We start from the raw sequence: 21606 nt of genomic DNA on the forward strand, positions 1-21606 counted from the left end.
GGACCCAGTGTCCAGCCCAAGTAAGGGCCTGGGATGCTGGGTGTCTCCATAGGAATCCTCTCTCTCCAAGCCTCAGAGTGCCTTCATGTGACAGCCATTTCTTTCCAATGGCTGAAGTAGTCCTCTGGCCTTTTCCCTGGCTCAACTCTGCCTTGCCTCCAGCCAGCTCCCTGAACAATACCAGGAGATCCCACAGAGCTGGAACAACCTCTGTGCTGCCTCCTCAAAGCCAAACTCGCACATCACACAGCCACATGAGTTTCGGGGCCAGAGCAGCATCCGTGACTCCAGAGATGGGCTGGATTTGCCCGTCAGAGAGATTAGGGGTTTCCAGCACTGCGTGCTCTCCTGCTTTCACACACTAAACATATTCGCCAAAGTAATGCCATCAGGCCAGAAAAGCAAGAGAAAGGGCTTGCATCATTACGTTTGACAGAGCATACCTGCTACCAGGGCTGGTTCCCGGCACCAGCGCAGCAAGCTGGTGCTTGGGGCGGCGAATGGAAAGGGGCAGCACGTCCGGGTCTTCGGCGGCAATTCAGTGGCGGGTCCCTTGGTCCCTCTCGGAGGGAAGGACCTGCCGCTGAATTGCCACCGAAGAATGAAGCAGCGCAGTAGAGCTGCCGCCGAAGTACTGCCGATCACGGCTTTTTTTTTTTTTTTCCCCGCCGCTTGGGGGGGGAAAAAACGCTGGAGCCGGCCCTGCCTGCTGCTTATGCAGAAATTGAAATGATCATAACTAACCTCATGGAAAATTGCACACACACAAAGGTTGTGTGAAAAGATACATACATCAAATGTACAAAGTAATTTTAACACACTTTTGTGACATAAATTCCCTTTAAGAGGACTCATCAGCCACATTCTGGTAGGAGCACTTATTTGATGACAGGAATGACAATGATTAAAGTATTAGACACTAGCAAAACTTCCCCACTTCTGCAAAAAATGTTAAATCCAAGCCCTGAGGCAAAAACATTAAAAATAGGCATTTTTTTGTATGAAACCATTTGTACAAATGAAACTAATACGTTTTAGCTAAACCATCTGTTGGTGGAGAGGCATTAAAATGTGAAGTCACGTATGGAAGCCTCAGAGACTGCTTTTGACTGCTAAACATTAAAAACAGAAAATCCTGTTTCTTTCCCCTCATTTATCCGTGGTTCCATCCACTCACCGGAGTGCATGTTCAGGCCAATTAGCTTTGCATTGGCAACTAAGATTATCCCCGTTTGCAGTGCTGTCTTTGCATGAAGGTTTTGGCTCCCAAAAATGCAAGCCAAATTTATTTCTGGAAACTGCTCAGTGTGCTGGGGTTGGGAGGCGGGGCAGGGTTGGGGGAAGGAGGAGAAGAGCAGTTTAGGAGGGTTTTCCCCTTAAATAAACCTCCACAGGAAACTAGTACACAGAATGACACTCACTTTTGCTTTTTCTGTTCTTGTAAAACCACGCTGTGAAACCCAAAGTTAAAATAGTACGAGTTACTGTAGTACATGAGATGATTTGTGTTTAACAGGAATTAACCAACAACTACAGCATCACTTCACTTCCTGTCCTAACTGGGGGGGCAAATTCTGATGTCTTTACATAAGGCCAGATAGTTACCCCATGACCTGCCTGGATCGTCTTCTGTCCAAGGTCTGGATCATACAACCCTTCCCTGTGAAGATCACCCTTCCTCCCACATGTGGAGGATCAGCTGCCTCCTTGGCACAATCTCCCCTTACTCCAGAAAGTGCTATGCAGGACTGATATTTGCACAAGGCACAAAGAATTTGCATCTTGCTTTCAGGTGGCAGCTCTGTTTTGGAATTGACAGCTGGGCCAGTCCTATTCAGCCAACAGGAATGCCTCACTCTTCCTGGAACACATGCACCTATTGAATCATACAGGCTTGAGGATATGTGTACTGTTTCTTTAAATCTATAGCAGGAAGCCAAGCAAAAAGTAAGTTGGGGGAATTCTAGGCAGAAGCTCTAAGTGAAGCAACGAGCAAGAGTAGTTCCAGTGTTGCCAACTCCCATGATTTAATTTTGAGTTCAATGAGATTTGATGTTTAATTTAAAGTCCAAGCACCTGGGGACAAGTGATTACCTGAGAATCACAGTTTCCATTTTTTTTCTTTTAAAGTGACACGTCTAGCCCTCAGAGTTGCAGCGAAAAGCTTGAAAATGTCACTTGATTGCATCTTAAAGATTAAAAAAACCAGGAGGCAAAGAAATAGACCCACCCATTTATTTTTTTTTAAAATCTCATGATTTTAAGCCAATCTCATGATTTTTCGGGGTGGGGTCTGACTCAGATTTTTGAACGTTTGGGGTTGGCGATGCTCTACCACTGTTTGTTTCTTTCTTTTTTCTTAATAAAGTTTTTTAAGATGAAGAGAAGACGTGTAGCCTAGTGACTAAAGTAGGGGACCTCGGAACTCTTGGATTCTGACCAAGTCTGCCACTAAATTGCTCTGTGACCTTTTGCCCTAAACACTGCAGTGCTCTCAGTTTATTCTTCATCCTCAGGGTGCTGTAAAGCTTAGCTCCTTAATGTTTAATGGCTTACAGATCTTTGAACCAAAGGAGCTATTGAAATATCAAGTACCACTGTGCTAATTATACTGTTGAATACCCTTTGTTTATTTTTGAATGTATGTTGGAACATCACATTCATATTTAAACAGTGATCAAATAGGAATCAGGAAAAAAAATTGCTCCATTGAGAAGTGGGGCATAGCCACCTATATTCCCCTAATATAAGTACTACATTCACAGGAGTATTACAGACTTTGCAAAGACACAAACTGCCGACTTTGTTGCTAGTGTAACTAACAAAAAGGTCAGAAGTTTGTGTCTTTGCAAAGTCTGTAATACCCCTGTTGCTTTGCAGATTTGGCATGTAGCTAATATGTAAATGAACATATCTTGGCTGTTACAATTTTTTCCCCTCAGGAACAGACAGAACATGGTCCACTTTAGTTCTACTGGCACCAGGCACCTCAGAAAATTCTGATTCTTGCAACCAAAATATGTAAGAACCAACTATTAACAAAAGTTTATTTGTAAAAATTGGAGCCATTTATTGTTGGGATATTGGGGAAACCTGTTTAAAACACCATCTAAAACACATAATAATTGGTGACCTCATAGCTTTATAGATTTTAAGACCATGCAGGAACATTACAATAATTGTATCTGACCTGCTGCAGCATTCTGGCCATCAGATTTCACCCAGTAATTCAATCATTGAGCCCAATATCTTGGCGCTGAACTAGAGCAGATCTCTTAGAAAGGCATCCAGTCTTGATTTAAAGACTCCACATGGTAGAGAATCTATCACAGCCCATGATAAGCTCTTCCAATAGCTAATTTCCCTCAGAGTTAAAAAATTGCATTTTATGTCCAGTTTGAAATGTTCTGATTTCAACCTCCACTGCATGTTGTTATGAATCCTTTGGCTCTGCCTGCTGTGGGCATACCATATCTACTGGCCATAGCTATCCCAACTAGTCTTCTGGCCGGCAGCCTGGAAAATGCTGGCGTTCTAAGGGTTACTAGATTACAATTGTCCTTTGCATACAAAATTCACATCTGTTCTGACAACTTATTTCAGCCTGATGCAACTTGAAAAGGTCGAGATTAATCCCAGCAAATCAGAGTTCTATTGGAAAGGCCAAATCAACTTTAATTGTAACACATTGGTATTGATATTGGCATTTAGCTGCAGTGGAATAGTATTCATTCCATTGGCCTTATTTGTTTGATTCTGAGCTATCAGTTATCGTCTATAACAAACGCTAAACTGCCTTTTCAGTGACATCAAAAAAACCCAACAACCTATATTTTTCCTTTTACAGCTTTCCACTGACCCAAGATATACTATGTGTATGTTTTACGACTTTTGTTTATCTGCAGGCTGGGAAAGAATTGTAGATGAAAACCTTGGCTCATTTTATAAAGATTAATGGTGTTGTCTATACTTCTGCACATCATACTACTGTGTTGTCTTTATCCATGATGGCCCACAGTGCATGTGCAAAAGCCTGAAGAAGCATTAATTTTGGAATTGTGTCTCTTATAAACCTTTGATCACAGATTCTGACAGTTTTAAAAACTCTTTGCATATAACAGTTGCAACCTGTGGTTTGTCTGTGTTCATGAGATGACTAACAGCATTACCCACTCTCTACATGTGGGCCATGTTCTTCTAGCACCTTTCTAACCACCTACTGGCTTCCGGTATCTGTTATCAGCTCAGCCATCAGCCATAAACTGACATTTCAGCTTTCAGAACCCAAAAAAGTGACAGGAGGGGCAAAAGAGACAGAAAGCGAGAGAGAAAAGGAGAGACTCATTTGGCAATACTTTGCTCTTGCTATTTGGCCTGGAGAAAGCTACTCAAAGTAGTATAAGATTGTTTAGTAACAGCTGGCAAGCACCCGGGTGTGAGCCTGATTTTCAGATATGACAGGCACTTACAGGAATGTTGCCAGATACAGCTGTTTAAAAGCCTTAATAAACAGCAAGTCAATACTAATCTTTGCCAAATTAATCTTTTCCTTGACAGCTCATCAGAGCAATTATGCTCGGGCTCATTGTAAACACACAACTGTCAGTGTGCGAGGCTCTGATCTGCAGTATACTGTAGATTTGTGCGCAGAGCCTTTTTTCAGAACAGGAAGCTTTTTTTTCCTATTTTATTTTTCTAACTACCTATGTTTTTCCTTGCATTGGATCAGTGGGAATGAAATTTGCCTTATAAAGTGTCTTTCCCAGCAAACCCTTAATAGAATGTGAAATGTTGACAGTTGTAGGATCCATGTGGCTGTACATTTACTAGTAGGTTTCTTTAAGTAGGCAGTTACCATGACAGATTCTGAAATGTTCCAAGTCATCCTTCTCACTTGTCCCCTCATCCTGGCCAGGTCCGTTTTCAATGACAACTTATTGCCTTTTACAAGTCATCAGAAGAGAAATGGTTGTTAATTTGCTTTAATGGAAGAAATGATCTCTGTCAGTGTCTGTTATTTTGATATCAAAGTTGGATGCCTTTGCCATGTTTGCATTATTTATCTTAGTTGTATTTTTGTAATTGATAGGTTGGTTTTGTTCCTGTATTCTTTACCTGTCACTTGGCTCTACACATGTGACTTAGCTGAGCTGAGTCTATGGAATAAGAACTACATTTGAGTTGTGATTTATTGTGCTACTGGATAATAGCAAACCAAACAAAGCAAACATGACTTTGGAAAGGATGGCAAATTCTGCAATACGGGAGTGTCGATACAAAGCAAGGGCTCCATCCTTTGAGGTGCTGAGTGCATCCTGCCAGGTGCTGAGAGCCCTCCCCTCCCACTAACTTCAGGGACTCAGCAGCGTGAGGGATACAAGTTTTATGTTTTCTTCTATTGCCAGAAGAATCAAAGAGACTAAATAAATCAAATACTTACCTTGGTGACTGTGTGTGTGTGTATGTAATGTATTAAAAAGGAGGTCAAGCTTGAGGTCGATTGGGGTGTTCCATACAGCTACTTCTTGCTATCACTCTTCACTCTGTCAGCCACCTCACTGGCATTGTCCCCGTTCCCTCAGAGCATGTGAAGGGCACTCCATGGGGTTGGGATATGTATGGGAGGGGTGAGTATTAAGCAGATAGGGCCAGGTAGTTGGTAGCCCAGCGCTGGATAGGGGCTGGTTGATGTGCATTGTCCCCTCACCCAGCTCTGCAGCAATTCTGTAGGAAAGATAAGCGTGGTGCTGTTTTACCTTCCCAGTGAAGGCTCCTTCTGTTGGAGTCAGCCAATGGGATGTGGGGGTTGCTCTGGGGCATGGATACACAAAGCCCTACTGTAGATGGCCCTGGCCCCTTATGCATCCAGCCAGACCTGCTGGCTTTGGAAAAATGAGGGGGGAGAAACTCTACAGTGGGTTCCTCACAGTGTTTCCCTCTCCTCCCATGGGATTTACTGTGGGAGGTAGCAATCAGGCCCATTACTTGTTAAAACCCCCCATTGATTTCAATGAGAGCAGGACTGGAACCCTAGTGGGTAGTGTGTCTCCAGGATGTATTGGGCAATTGCAAGTGGTGAATTCCAAAGGTTTTCTTTCTGGTAGCTCTTCCATACCTTGGGGACAATCAGATGGAGCTCATGTGTTACTATCGTCCTGGCCAGGTCTGTTTTAAATGACAACTTATTGCCTTTTACAAGTCATCAGAATGGAAATGGTTGTTAATTTGCTTTAATGGAAGAAATGATCTCCGTCAGTGTCTGTTATTTTGATATCAAAGTTGGATGCCTTTGCCATGTTTGCATTATTTATCTTAGTTGTATTTTTTTAATTGATAGGTTGTTTTTATTCCTGTATTCTTCACCTATCACTTGGCTCTACACATGTGCCTTAGCTGAGCATTCTTGAGCTGGAGGAAAGGTTGCAACACCATAGACTTCCATGGAATTTCACCTGCTGCCAGGGCTGATTTTGACCCTGGGCCTCCATCTTCTGGATGCCTGCTGTTGACCCTTTATATCTGCTAACATGCAGTTGAAAAAAGTATCAGGTAACTCTTTGCAAATAGTAACCAGACATTGCTTCTTCTGAGATCAGCCATGAAAAGCTGCCATTGCGGCTTCAATGCTAGATCTTTCCTCTGGAACTAAGGCCAGATGGGCACAGGGATCTTACATCGATCCAGTTTGTTCACTCCAAGTGCAGTGATTTAACTATATTGAATTGAAGTGCATCGACACAGCTTTGTTATGTTGGTTTAAGGTATGTTCGTTGCTAATCATTGCATCCACACAGTTCTGTGCTCCTTCAAATTAACTGCTCAGTGTTTTGAGCAGATTTCCCATAGTGCAATGTTCTACCACTCAGCTCTATGATTTGTGATTTTTCTTGTGGTGCATTGTGGGATGGACATCTATCAGAAACTATAAGAATTCTGGCCCTGAGAGTTCATACTAACAAACTCCCATGATTCCTCTCCTGGCATCCACTAATATATGTTCAGTCCCAGGTCTTCTCCACATGGGACCAACATATAGCTCTCCAAAGAGAGCAATCAAGGCCAGAACTTTTAAAGGTGTCCACTTGAAGGCTTGTGGGGCATGGCTGCTATAATAGGTATGTGAACTCACTACTACCTGGTACTGAAAAAAGGCACTCGGCTGCCTGCCAGCATTTAAACCAAGAAGTGACATCTGGTCAAAATGACCCTGGAGCAGTGGAGGGCACACAAGGACAGGTTGACCTGCATGTGAAGTGATGCAACATGGGAAAGTAGCAGAATAGTTAGGAGTGTGTCCACATGAACCTTAAAATGAACACACTCATGACACAATGGATTCACTCCTGTTCCTAGGACGATTACTTATTGCAACCTAAGAGGCCAAATAAATTGGTTTAAAAACAGGTTGCATGTGGACTCAAGGCATTTCAAGGTGAACGCCATGTAGACAAGATAAACACTGCTGCTCTTTCTGAAGGCCAGGGCCTACCACAGTTTCAAGCACAGAATTCCCATTGAAGCAATGTGAACTAGTAATGTTCTTGAAGTTAAACATGGGCTTAACTGCTTTGTTGGATTGGGTCCAGAGTGCTCAGCATGTTGTAGGTTCAAGCTCTTAAAGACTAAGACCAAGTAGCGGTGATTTCATACAGAATAAGTATTTTATTCATGATGTATTTTTATTTACATTAATTTTTGCTTGTATTTTGAATTCTGCTTGGATATTGTAATTAACAACTTTTATACCTTTTCTGCACAGCTGCTCTAAAAAGATTAAGGTAACACAGATCTTTCCCATACAAGAAAAAATCTGCCTGTCAAAGTTATAGCTGACTTTTCCCGTCCCAATAATTATCTTCTCATTTTAGAACTGATGAGAGTGGAAAATGCAGTTTATTATAATATAATAAATAGAAGACATTGGGTAATTAGCAGTGCTGGTATATTTCTAAAGTACTAAACAGACAAACAATAAACGGTGAACTTAATCACGAGTTCTTATACAGTTTCAAGACAGGAAAATTAGAGCTCTCAGCTACAGTCATTTGAGTAATCACATCTGATCTGCATTATTTATTAGTTATTACATGCTCAAGTGATTCAGGTTGTACATTGCCTAAAATCATTCCAAAACAAGCATACTGTACCTTTTGTTTTTTAAAAATGTTGACTGGATTACACAATATATATTGAATCAGAACTGTTATTTTTATTTCACATTGGAAATACAAATCAGTGGTATTCATCATCAATTGGACAGGCATCCCAGTTGACATCCCCCAATAATATGTTTTCCTAGCTATCCCTGATTTAAAACCTTGAGAATGTTCTATTTTGGCTTTCTTACTCTTTATCCTACTGCCTTGTTACTCACCTCACATTTTAGTAAGTATTTGCGATACCCTCCTCAAGCTCAGAGCAAAGTCACTCATCTCTTATTATAAGACCTATTGCCTTCATGATAAAATGGCTGAAGCATGTTTGTTAACTTTTCCAGTTTATTTATTTTTATTTCATTTGACTGATTAACCAAAACTGATTGAGCTCCAAGAGGCAGCATTTAACAGACGGTGCCTTTCGGTTTATTTAGCCTTGTTGGCTTATGAGTTCATTTTGGGCAACTCCCTGTTACAATGCATTAAAAAGGGAAGTACTTAAAATATCTTTTTTTTTTTTTCCATTTTCCACCAGCCAAAGAAATGCAGAAATAAATGTTGGGTACTTTCATCTTCTGCCAGAAAACGCAGGTTTGGCTTGATTCATGTCATTGAAAAACTAAATAAAATATTCACATCAGTTGTGAATAATTTTTTGCCAGCAAAAGTTAACGCAAAGAAACCTCTTTAAAATGCTAACAAATTTACTTACAAACACCTATATTTATTATTTCATAAATAGGCGCAACAGGTTCCATTAAAAAAAGATTAAATACAGACACAGTATGAAGAAACAATAATACATAGCCATATGTAAAGGTTATAATTTAGCTGTCTCCAATCTGTTTCTGCATCTAATAAAATATCAGGTAAGCATTTGGCAGTTTTATACATAAAAGGACTTAAATGATGTTTACTAACCATTACACGTAAAGTGATTTTTTTAAAAAAAGCATTTTTAGACAGTATAAAATAAATGTGTTTGTGCTCTTTCCCAAGACTAGTTTTTTTCACCCTTTTATCTATTTAATGAGACAAAGCCAATATTTTTAATTAACATCATTTGGGAATACTATTTTTTCCAAATACTTTGAAAATATAGAACTATTAGTCAGTTGTTTAAAAATGAAGTAAAAATATGAATGTTTGCCAATTTAACCCCTATTGTGAGCCAGTTTCAATTACAATTAGCTACAAAAACATTCACATTTTATACTCTAGGAGAGTGTAACATAGATGCTATTTACAAACTTGCTATGACTGCTACATCAAGCCATTTAAAAAGTCTTTAGTAGTTTCATATAAACACCCATTATGAAAACCAATGGAAAATCCAGGACTTTTATCTACAGTTGCTAAGGCAGTTACTAGCGCAGCACTTCACAGCAAAAACCAACATAAAATCTGAGTAGTCCAATTTTCCTTCAGGAAAGAAGAAAAGCAATGTCCGTTAAAGGATCTCTGAGAAAAAAAATAAAATAAAATAAAAAAAGAAAGAAAGAAGCAAGACTATTTTTTCCAGAGTGGGTGACCCACAAGCTCAAATAGTCCTAAGTGCTTAGCAACTTGTATTTTCTAATAAAATGCAAAACTGCCTTGACTGCATAAAGCAATCCGTGATGAAAAGACTTCCCTGCAATCCTCAACGGAAAGGAGAGGTTTTCCAGATTTTCAGGTAAGGTACAGTGCTTTGTCCCTCTGCATGCCCCTGTTCAAAAAGAAATAGAGCAAACACTTTTTAAACCTGTCAAATTTTTATTAGTTCTACCACCTCACAAGAAAGAAACTTGTCATATTTCGGGCGTCACTAGTTTGAGTCTCCCACTGAAGTACTGGATGCACTGCTCTAAGAAAAATAATAAAAATAATAATTTGTACCTCCATAGCATGACTGGAGAATCACCAAGTGCACTACCTATGTGACTGAAATAACCTCCCAGCACCCAGCGAGGTAGGGAAATGTTTTGATCCCCATTTTTCAGATAAGGAAACTGAGGTGCAGAAAGATGAAGTGACTTGCTCAAGATGACACAGGAAGGTTGCGGAAGAGGCAAGCACAGAACTATTGTTTCCTGGCTCCCACGGGGGGCCTTCAGCCAAGGTTCTCTCTGTACATAGATCTCCACCTTCTTGTACAGGGGTGTGTATGATGTGAAGAGGGGCTGTAAGCAGCCTCTGCAGTGGGGAGGCATGCCAGAGGCTGAGAAGGGGCAGGCTAGGGATCTGAGTATATTAGGCACAGTAACTACCTGCTGAAGACTGACTGGGAATCCATACAAAAGGTAAGATAGCTATTAGCAACATTCCTCCTTGAATTGCCTCCCCCCACCCACATGTCGGGGATTCCTGGAGTAGCCTGAGGAGTCTGTCATCATGACTCCATTGGAGTTGTGCTGCATGGGATCTAGCAGAGAGGGTCTGAAGGGGCACCATGGTAGAGGTATAGTGCTTCCGTGTGGATGACACTGTGGGTATGTCTACACAGCAAAGAAAAACCTGCGTCTGTCCAGAGCCAGCTGACTTGGGCTGGGACTGTGGGGCTGTTTCATTGCTGTGTAGAGTTCCAGGTTTGGGCTGGAGCCCGAGCTCTGGAACCCTCCCACCCTGCAGGGTCCTACAGCCTGAACTCCAGCCCGAGCCTAGAAGTCTACACAGCAATGAAACAGCCCTGCAGACTGAGCCCAGCGAGCCCGAGTCGGGTGGCGGGGTTTTCTTTGCTGTGTAGAGACACCCTGTGTCTCTGTTGAATCCCCTGAGATTCATTCTTTTTTGTTCTGATACCAGGCCCATCACTATAATATCTGAGCATCATGGCACTTGTTCCACTGGGTGAAAAATTCCACCCAGTGATGGAAGAATTTGTAAGAAAATTCTATGAGGGGAGACTTGTGACATTTCCCTCTTAGCACAGCCCTGATCAAGCAGGAAGGAGTGATCTGTCCCTCCCAATCTTACCCTTTAATGATCAAATTGCAGTTCTCTGGCAAATTTAAGTTTTCCAGAAGTAAAATGCACTTATTTGAGAGCAATCTTTAACTGTATGTGTTAAGCACTTGCTTTCATACAGTAATTCAACTACTGAATAAACACAGCACCAATACAGATGCCCTTCTAAAAAAAAATCAGTAGAGAAACAGGCAACAGAGCTATTTCCCACCCCCTGCCAGACATTTGTGTCATAAAGGTTGCTCAACACCAGGTGGCATTCATTGGCTGCTTACCCATTACTGCAGTAGTCATTATTCCAGTCCACAGTCTGTGCTGGAGGATTTCTGCACCCTGAACGAACATACTCCATTGCTTGGGTAACAACTTGTGCAGCTGTAGATGTAGGGTTGATGATATTCTGATAATCAGGCTGAAGAGTAAATCCCTGTAAGAAAAAGGAAGCCAATACAATGTACAATAAACGAAGCAGTAGTTTAGGTGCAAAAATCTTTTAAAAGTAGCATGCGCAGAACAAAATATCAGAGTCCTTTTCCTTGTATTTATACTCTGATTTGGCAGACTTAAAACAGGCAGAAAACGTGTGTGGGTGTTTTTTATTTTTTAAAAACCTTTCCTTGATTTTGGAAACAAACAAACAAAACAAAACACACCAAATTGTTAGATAACACACAGTTATAGTATGGAACTAAGAGCCATGGAACAGAAACAATTTAAAGCTAAGAGGACAACTCAATCAACTCGGGGGAAAATAAAGTCTGTTTGCTTCTTAGAGCTTGCATTTTGATTAAACTAAGGATACACTAGTAGTTAATTCCCAGAATATGCAACAGAATCTTTTTGAAGGATGCAGGCAGCAGGTGGCTGAGTGTTTTATTAGACTACACCTATTCACATATTGTTCTCTAAACCCTTTTTCTTCGTTCAGTCACAAAGGGACCATCTGCTTCTTCTTTTATTTGTACTTCTTTCTCAACTAAACAAAAATTCAACCAAAGCTTTTTAACAGTTGGGCAACTAATGTAGTGAAAGCTGTTTGAAACCAAGGAGAGGAGAAAACAAACGGAGGATGGAAAGAAATGTATATTTTTTTTAAAAAAATGAAATATTTAGTAATTGAAAAGAGATAAAGGTTTTTGGCATATTCTTTCAATATAGTAGCGTGTTTAAATGCTGTCTTTCAAAACTAGCAGAGTTGTTAGAATTTCAAGGGCACCAGGTATTGATTTACTATACCAAGTTTATCCTAAATAAACATAAAGAATGTTTCTATAAAGTTAGAAATACTTCATAGTTTAGAACATATGAATGCAGTATGAAACCAACCAGTCATTGCTGGAAAAAAATTGAGACCAAACTCAGTGCTGGGGCAAGCAGGTATAATTCCCTTTGAAGTCAATAGAAGGTGCACTGCTAAAGCAAAGGCTGAATTTGGTCTAAAATATTTAGTTTGAAAATCCACTCTTTCTGGCCAGAGTTCATGTATGGCATGCTTGTGACTAAATGCATGACTTTTCAGTTGTATTTGTTAGTTTAAGTGGTTTGTATGTGGTTGCTTTATATACACTTTGTAGTAGGAGAGGCTGCTAGGGAGATTTATTTCCTGTTTCTGGTTTAATAACTGAGCCATGTTGTTTTATTTTCAAAAAGAAAGAAAGAAAGAAAGAAAGAAAGAAAATTTGTAGTTTCTGTTAGGCCCCTAGGAATGAGCCTCCTTTAAAAACAAAATGAACAAAATGTCACTTCCCTCTTCTAATCACTCCACTGGCCCCCATTTTTCACTGCATTATATTCAAGTTTCTTAGTCTTATCTTCAAAGCCTTTTAGAGCTCTGTCCCCCCCACACTTATCTGCTGTTATGACTTATCATGTCCACCAATCACTCTATTAAAAATGCTAGCCTTGATCACCAACTTATCCACTTCTCCTACAACCTTCTTCAGACCTTCTTCCACACTGCCTCCTATGCATAGTATGCCCTTCAAGAATTGATTCATAAGGTCAGTACCCTTTTCTCTTTCAAATCCTTCCAGAAGACCCACTTCTTCTGTGAGGGATGCCTGCAAGAAACTGGCCAACTAATGGCGGATAGGTTGAGGGATATTGGGGTATAGCTGATGTGTAACATATATATATGCTCTAATAAATTTGTTAGTCTCTAAGGTGCCACAAGTACTCCTGTTCTTTTTATATATATGGTTGTGTACAAAAGATATACACATTTTTGTTGTTACTCTCTCACCCTCGCTATGTAAGTTGCTTGTCTTCTTAGGCCCTGATCCTTCAAGCCAAACTGTATGGGCCAACCTCCATTGCATTGTGGAGTCTTAGGCTGAAAGTTCTTCAGCTGTATGGACTTTGTCTTCCTGGATGTGAATTGTGTTAACCTAGTTGAGGCACTACTGGAATACAAATAATGCTTCATAATAACAAACAATAAGTGAGTTACATTCTGTGCTCTTTAATTGAGCAAAACTCCTATTGACTCTGATCAGAGTTTTGCTTTACTGAAGATCATAGAATTGGGTCTTGTAATATTATCATCATAATTTGTATATAAAACACTTGTCTTGGGGCCATTTCTAATTCAGTCGCAAGAGGAAACTATATAAAAGAGCATATTCTCAGGCATTTAGAATTACCTTTGTACCTTGGAGGTACATCCTCCTTAGTGATCTATTACCAGTCTTTATGAAGCAAACATATACACAGGACCATCTGATAGTGTTGGTAGCTCTAGCCACCTGTTTTAGAGCTGAACAGGCATAGAGAATCAAATATACTTTCTGTCTAAGACAGATGGTTCCTCAAGGTCAGAGGGAGAGAACAACAGTACAACACTGTAAACACTTTGGCTAGACTAAGGACGAATAAACATCTTCAGAGTGGAAGGATGTTCTGTGGCGAAGGCACTGGCCTGGTACTGATTGGGCTCCAATTCCAGGCTCTGCCCCAGAGTTCCTATGTGACCTTGGACAAGTCACTTTGGCTCCAGTTCAGCAAAGTTTGTGCACATGAATAGTCTGACACAGTTGGTACTATTTGTGCTGAAATGTAAGCATATGCTTAAGTGCTTTGTTGGATCAGAGCCTTAATCCTGCTACGCCTCAGTTCTCCCATCTGTAAAACGGGGTAATAATTCTTCTTTTTCTGCAACCTTTGTCTGTCATGTCTATGCCAGGCTTCATTGAAGTTATCTACTCTCCTCAAATTAACTCCTCTCACGTCAGCCTATCTCAGGTGAGAGTGCTCACAACAAACAACTCCAAAGATGCTCAAACAACACTCAAGCTGCAGAGTGTTTGGATTACAGCACAGAGTCTCCAATGCATTTCTACCCTCAGCATCAGCAGCCCTTGAGCTTTGACCCACATCCCCTGATGGGTCAGCTAGCTCGAGTTTAACTGGAGCTAGAGAATTTTGTGTGTGGACGAGAGCTGGGTTATGGGCCCCACTTGAGTTATACCTCAAGCTAACACTGCAGTGAAGACATGCCTTTAAATTGTAAGCTCTTCGGGGGCAGGGACTGTCTCTTACTCTGTGTGTACAGCACCTGGCAAAATGGGGCACTGATCTTGGTTAAGGCTTTGTAGGGCTACTATAATACAAATGATAATTTACATTGCATGCACATATACACCAAAGCGAAAGATAATTTAAGAATTTCAGAACTACTCAAAATAAAGGGCTAATAAATGATGATCATATCCAAAATGTAAACAATAAATATTTCAGCCTTTTCATGAATCCTGGAAGTATATATCTGCATAACATAGGAAGACAGCCTCATATTAGGCCTGTAGTAAATATTTGTGCATTATTTGTGTAAGTCCTTAACACACAATGATGAAATAAAAAGTGTTCAGAAAATGAGTGCTTAGAGGTCTAATTAAACAGTGCTGAATGTTTTGCATTGTAATGCTCAAGAGAAAATCACCAACTGTTTTGCAACATGCCTAGAATTTTAAATTTCATTTTCCTGTGCCAGATTGAAATAAAAATAGGGAACTTGATAAAGATTAATTTGGTGTCAGAAGGGACATTTGCTCTTTAATTAGATTTCTGTAGCCCTAGCTGTTTTGTTGCGCCACGATAGCAAGTCCTAAAAAGCCTGCAGCAGAACTAAACAGTGATCCTCATCTCCACACTTTACTGGGAACTAATTTCATTTCCTGCCTGTCTGGAGAGGTATTTTCAACAGGCATCAATGTTTTTGTCTTCACAACTGATTTATTCATCAATCTCAATGTGATTTTTTTAAACCTTTAAATTACATCCAAATCCTAAAGCATCTGTTTATTACACAAGGAAATTGAAAATCTGTCTGTGTGATATCATACAAAGATTTTTCCTTAAGGTTATAAAGGAAGTTGACAGATATTAATGATTTTTTTTCTCTTGACCTCATTCGAAGACATAGTGTAACAAAAAGGGGAAGAAATCTGGACAAATACAGCAGGCCCATGAGTTTATTTTATAAAATATGTAGTAGAAAAAATGAGACTATTATTTCTGGCAGGCTAGGCAATCACATTGCAGTATACATTTATTTTCTTTAAAAAACCAACAACCAAAGGTATACGGAAATGAGCTGTTATTTAAAAAAAAACCCCAGAGTGTACATTAATCTTCTGCCTTTTTTCGATATACACTATACAGATTCCGGCATCCATGGGCATTAGACATTAAGAGCCTTGTTTTAGCTGCCCCTGCATGTGTACAAAGGTGGGACAGAGGTAATAAAGAGCCTTCCTCCACTTTGTGCCCCACTGCAGGGCCAGTCACCATCAGGAGGTGAAGGAAGAAAGCAGGTGCTGTGCTTGGACTAATTCCAGTAGCAATGCTAGGCTAGCCTTCCCAGTGAGGTCAAGGAGTGGCTGGGAGACGACGAGACCATGTCCCCATCCTTCTCCGCACAAGCCGACAGAGTTCAGCAAGTTTGAGAGTGGGGAGTTAACAGGAGGGAGCACCAATGTTTGTAGAGGCAAATGGCAAATGGGCTCCTACTTCAACATGTGTTTCCCCTGAACCCCAGAGGAATTTTGGTTGATTCAGCCAGAATTCTTCACAATGCCCAAGTGAAGCCAATGGCTTAAAGCTGATATCTGATCCACAGGACACAAGTAATTTTATTGATCATGGGCCAAATGTTGCCCTCCCTAAATCAGTGAAAAATCCTATTAGCTTCATTGGGAGTTTTATCTGTGTACAAAGACTGCCGAATTCACTCCAGCAGGCCAAATTCTATCCTTAGAACTGACCGTCTCAGAGCAGATGCTGATATTAAGTAATAATATCAAGACACTATATGCAAAGGTGTCTTCCACAGGTAAATTACATTTTACCACAAATCACCATGCTCCAATTAATGCAGCTCTGATTCTAGAAACCTCTAGTGTTCTCAGAAAGCAAAAAGACCATGTGAACTTTAGGAGATAGTTCGGGTCACATAGAGCCAAAAGATGAAATACTGCATATACTACTCTCCCAAAAAACAATTTTGGAATGGGAGTGGGGCCTGGGGCGGAGTGGGGCTCGAGCACCCCCCAGGAACTGGGGAAGTCAGTGCTTCTGTGATCATGATATGATAGTGATAAACCAGCACTGTTTCTGTAAAAGGAAAATCATGCCTCTCTAATCTACTAGAATTCTTTGAGTATGTCAACAGCTGATAAAGGAGAATCTGTTAAATAATGTATTTGTACTTTGAATAAACCTTTGACAAAGTTCCTCACCAGAAAGTATAAGGAAACTCTGGCAAGAAGTCATGGGGTGAGAAGTAAAGCACGGTCAAAGAACAAAAGTTAAGAGTAGGAATAAATGGTCAATTTCCATATAGCAAAAGGTTATCAAAGGAGCACCTCCAGGATCTGCACTATGATTAGTGTTGTTTAATATATTTATTAATAATCTGGAAAAAAGGAGTGAAGTATGAGGTGGTCTACCTTGCAGATGACAACAATTATTTAGGTTAGTCAAGACTAGAGAAGACTGTGAAGAATTTCTAAGAGATCTATCAGTGCTTGATGTACAGGCAATGTGGTAATAGATGAAATTCACTTTGACCTATGCAAGTTACAAGACATTAGAAGGGATCATTTGAATTACTTGTACATATTAATGGGTTCTAAATTAAGTACAACCACTCAGGAAAAAAAGCTGACCACCCGTATGGACAGTTTAATGTAAACACATGTTCACTGTGCAGTGTTGTGGTGAATAAAGCAAAAAAAAAATGTTAGGATGTATAAAGACTGGGATAGAAAATACTGAAAATATTATAGTCATTCTGTACATCGATGGAATGGTCTCACCTGGACTACTGTGTTCAGTTCTAGTCACCCCATCTCAACTATGATATAGCAGAAATAGAAGGGCTTTAGGGAAGCACAATGAAAATAATCAGGGGCAATAAAACAGCTCTATGTGAGGAGAAACTGAAAAGGCTGGGACTGTTTAGTTCAGACTGGAGATGAATAAGAGGAGGTATAACAATAATGGACGCTATACAGGAGTTAATTCAGGCAGTCCTATTCACTCGCTTATAATACTAGAATGAGAAACCCTTCAATGAAACTCAAATACAACCAGTTAAAAATTGATAAAGGATTTTGTTTTTTCCAATAGTGTAAAACTAACCTATGGAACTCTTTTGTACAAGATATCATTGCAACTAAGAGTTTAGAATAAATACATGAATAAAAAGCAGATATTTTTGTATGGATAATGAGAGCACGCACAGTTGTATTAGGTAGGATAAAAACATTAAGCATATCAACTTTCAATGTTTCACGTCAAAAGCCAACCACTAATTCTAGGGCATTAGGAAAATACTTTCCTGATGGGCAGGTAATTCCACAATATTCCACTGTGAGGTTACTCTCAAGTTCCTTGGAAGCATCCATTATTAGTGATTGTCAGAGACAAGATAGTGGACTGGATACCACCGGTCTGATCTGGTATGGCAATCCTTATGTTTTTAGTACAGCTACAGATCTACAATTCTTAATGATACATTTATTTTTAAACAATTTTATTCTTTTAAATTAATTTAAAATTATTTTAAAAGGATAAAATTTGTAAATATAGTAAATTAATTATGTAATTAAACTAAATTGAACATTCTGTACGACAAGTTGTCTATCTGTTCTTAAAAATATACTTAAACATATAAATGAATGTTAAACAAACATTACAAAATACAGTCCATTGAATAGACTTTGCAGCGTCTCAGGCAGTTTGTAGCCTTCAAATACAAAATGGCACCATAAGATGTATGTACTCCATCCCACACATGCTTCATGATATTTAGAGGGGAAATGTAGCCATTTTCCTAAGATCAGCAGCACAGCCTTTCAACAGGTAATAAGTACCTGTCACCATGAATGAAACTCAGAAACCTCTCAGAAAATGCACATTAGGAATCAGGCCTGCAGCAGAGCTAGTCTCTAGGCAACCCACAACAGCAGTTGGCCTGCAGCTGGTTGCCTGATTGGCTACACCAGCTCACTGGCTGCTCAATGCTCACACCCACCACTGTGAGGAGTGGGCTGACAGCGTGCCTTGATTCTCTTGAGACCGTCAGCATTCTTGTGCACAACACCCCAGCCATATCAGTTTTAACTGGCATTGGAATCCAGGCAAGTCCCCTAGACCCGCACACACCTCTCCAATGCAGAGAAGTACCGACACTGGATGTTAGGCCTATGCTTATACTGAGGGGATCCCAGCCATCTTGTTTTGACATGCCTGGCATAGACTTTGGCAGCACTGAGGCTGGGAAACACTAGGCTCCCAGCCCCAAGGAGCTGGTCTGTGCTGGTTAGGTCTTCCCCTCCCCTGGTAGTCCTCAGAACCCACAAGCCATAGTCGGCAGAGACGGACCATCAAGCCAGTTTTTGATGATGCTCCAAATATGTCTACTGATTCAACTATTGGCAAGCCCCAACATTCACCAAGAGGCCCTCGTTGACTTGGGGGCCTTGGGTAATTTTATGGACCTGAACTTTGCTGAGGTCCATGCAATTCCCACCATACACAAGAATTCTCCAGATCTGGTTGAGACTGCTGATGGGTCCCTTCTCTCCTTGGGAGACAAGACCTGCCAGTGATAGTTGTCACTCTCTGGGGTCATCAGGAAACCCTCAGATTTGGGCTAATCTGGGCCTCCCATGCTCTGGAAATCGTAGGTATGCCCTGGCTTACTATCCAATACCTCCACATTCGCTGGTGAAAGGAGACACTACACTTTAGTTCTTGATATTGCCGGCCGGCCTGCCTCCCAGGATCCAAGAACTGGACTGGTACGCTCTACACGTGATAATGCAAACCTCAGAGAGCAAGCCACCAGGACCCTCAGGGCCACTCACATCTCTGTCTGCCTCAGCTGAGATCCTCCACAAATACCGTGACTCTGTTAATGTTTTTGACAAGGGAAAGGCAGACATTCTGCCCCCATATCAGAATTATGACTCCCTCGATGACCTCCAACCTGTAGCAGAGATCCCAATAAGTCAGATATATGCCAGAACTTCAGACTCTCCCCATGTATTTGCAGGAGAACCTACAGAAGGGTTTCATCTGCCCATCCACATGTCCGGCAAGTGCCCCAATCTTTTTTGCCAAGAAGATGGATGACTCATTGTGGCCTTGTATCGATTATGGGGCCTCAACAAAGTGACCATACGAAACTGCTCACTGCTCCCCCTCATAAGCAAACTCAGACTGGCTACATGCAGCTCACATTTTCACTAAGTTAGACCTGCAGAGGCCCATAACCTGGTGTTTGTGTGCAAGGGAGATGAATGGAAGACTGGCTTTCATACTCAATATGGTCACTATGAATATCTGGTCATGCCGCTCAGCCCATGCAATGCTCCAGCAACTTTTCAACACTTTATGAATTATATATTTTGGGATATACTGGACCAATCTGTCATTACTTACCTTGACTCCCTAATTTCTTCTGAGGACGAAGTTCTTTAGGCTGGGCGGCATTCTTGAAAGACTATGCCAGAATCACCTATGTATCAAGCTGGAGAAATGTGTATCTGACTGGGACATCCTTGAATTTCTCAGGTATATTATCTCATTCAACAGACTGGCAATGGAACCCCACAAAGTGGCAGCCAGCATGGAATGGGCATGACCAAAGGATGCACACAGAATCCAATACTTCTTGGCTTTTGTTAACTTCTACAACTGATTAAGAGAGCTTTAAACTAGGAACTGGGGGAAGATGGTTGGGAGATGTCCAGATAGTCTCCACGCCGGATTTTAACATTGAAAAGGAAGAAAATGAAGTAAGAAAGGATACAGGTGTGGGTAGGAGAATGGACATACGGAGGAAAGGTAGTGTAGATACCATTCTAATAGGTGATACTGGTGGTAGAATGTCTGGGCCTAATTGGGTAAAGAATGTGAGCGAAGCCAAACAGCAAGAATTAAGATGTTTGTACACCAATCCAAGGAGCCTAGGTAACAAAATGGAGGAACTAGAGTTACTGGTGCAGGACGTGAAACCAGATTTTATGGGGATAACAGAAACATGGTGGAATAGTAGTCATGACTGGAGTACAGGTATTGAAGGGTGTGTGCTGTTTAGGAAAGACAGAAATAAACGCAAAGGTGGTGGAGTAGCATTGTATATCAATGAGATAGACTGTAAAGAAATAAGAAGGGACGGAATGGATAGGACAGAGCCTGTCTGGGCAAAAATCACATTGGGGAAGAAAGCTACTAGAGCCTCCCCTGAGATAGTGTTTGGGGTGTGCTATAGACCACCAAGATCTGATTTGGATATGGATAGCGACCTTTTAAATGTTTTTAATGAAGTAAATACTAATGGGAATTGTGTGATCATGGGAGACTAACTTCCTAGATATAGACTGGAGGACAAGTGCTAGTAATAGTAATAGGGCTCAGATTTTCCTAGGATGCGATAGCTGATGGATTCCTTCACCAAGTAATTGCTGAACCAACAAGAGGGGATGCCATTTTAGATTTGATTTTGGTGAGTAGTGAGGACCTCATAGAAGAAATGGTTGTGGGGGACAACCTTGGTTCGAGTGATCATGAGCTAATTCAGTTTAAACTAAATGGAAGGATAAACAAAAATAGATCTGTGACTAGGGTTTTTGATTTCAAAAGGGCTAATTTAAAAAAAATTAAGGAAATTAGTTAGGGAAGTGGATTGGACTGAAGAACTTGTGATCTAAAGGCAGAGGAGGCCTGGAATTACTTCAAGTCAAAGTTGCAGAAACTATCAGAAGTCTGCATCCCAAGAAAGGGGAAAAAATTCATAGGCAGGAGTTGTAGACCAAGCTGAATGAGCAAGCATCTCAGAGAGGTGATTAAGAAAAAGCAGAAAGCCTACAAGGAGTGGAAGATGGGAGTGATCAGCAAGGAAAGCTACCTTATTGAGGTCAGAACATGTAGGGATAAAGTGAGAAAAGCCAAAAGCCATGTAGAGTTGGACCTTGCAAAGGGAATTAAAGCCAATAGT

General features: G+C 40.7%; 1 protein-coding gene across 2 annotated transcripts in view; it reads right to left on the bottom strand.

Moving 5' to 3' along the window:
- Positions 1 to 7642: 7642 nt before the first annotated feature.
- TOX (thymocyte selection associated high mobility group box) overlaps positions 7643 to 21606 on the bottom strand; it is a 274162-nt gene continuing 260198 nt past the window's right edge. For both annotated transcript variants that reach the window (XM_024205740.2, XM_024205739.2), the window contains 2 exons: positions 11378 to 11529; positions 7643 to 9864 (listed from right to left, as the gene is read on the bottom strand). In XM_024205740.2, coding sequence (XP_024061508.1) covers positions 9828 to 9864; positions 11378 to 11529 — 189 coding nt within the window. In that variant the 3' untranslated portion in view covers positions 7643 to 9827. The remainder of the gene's footprint in view (positions 9865 to 11377; positions 11530 to 21606) is intronic.

This window comes from Terrapene carolina, unplaced genomic scaffold (genome assembly GCF_002925995.2).
Source record: "Terrapene carolina triunguis isolate 2854851 unplaced genomic scaffold, T_m_triunguis-2.0 Scaffold58, whole genome shotgun sequence".
NCBI lineage: Eukaryota > Metazoa > Chordata > Testudines > Emydidae > Terrapene > Terrapene triunguis.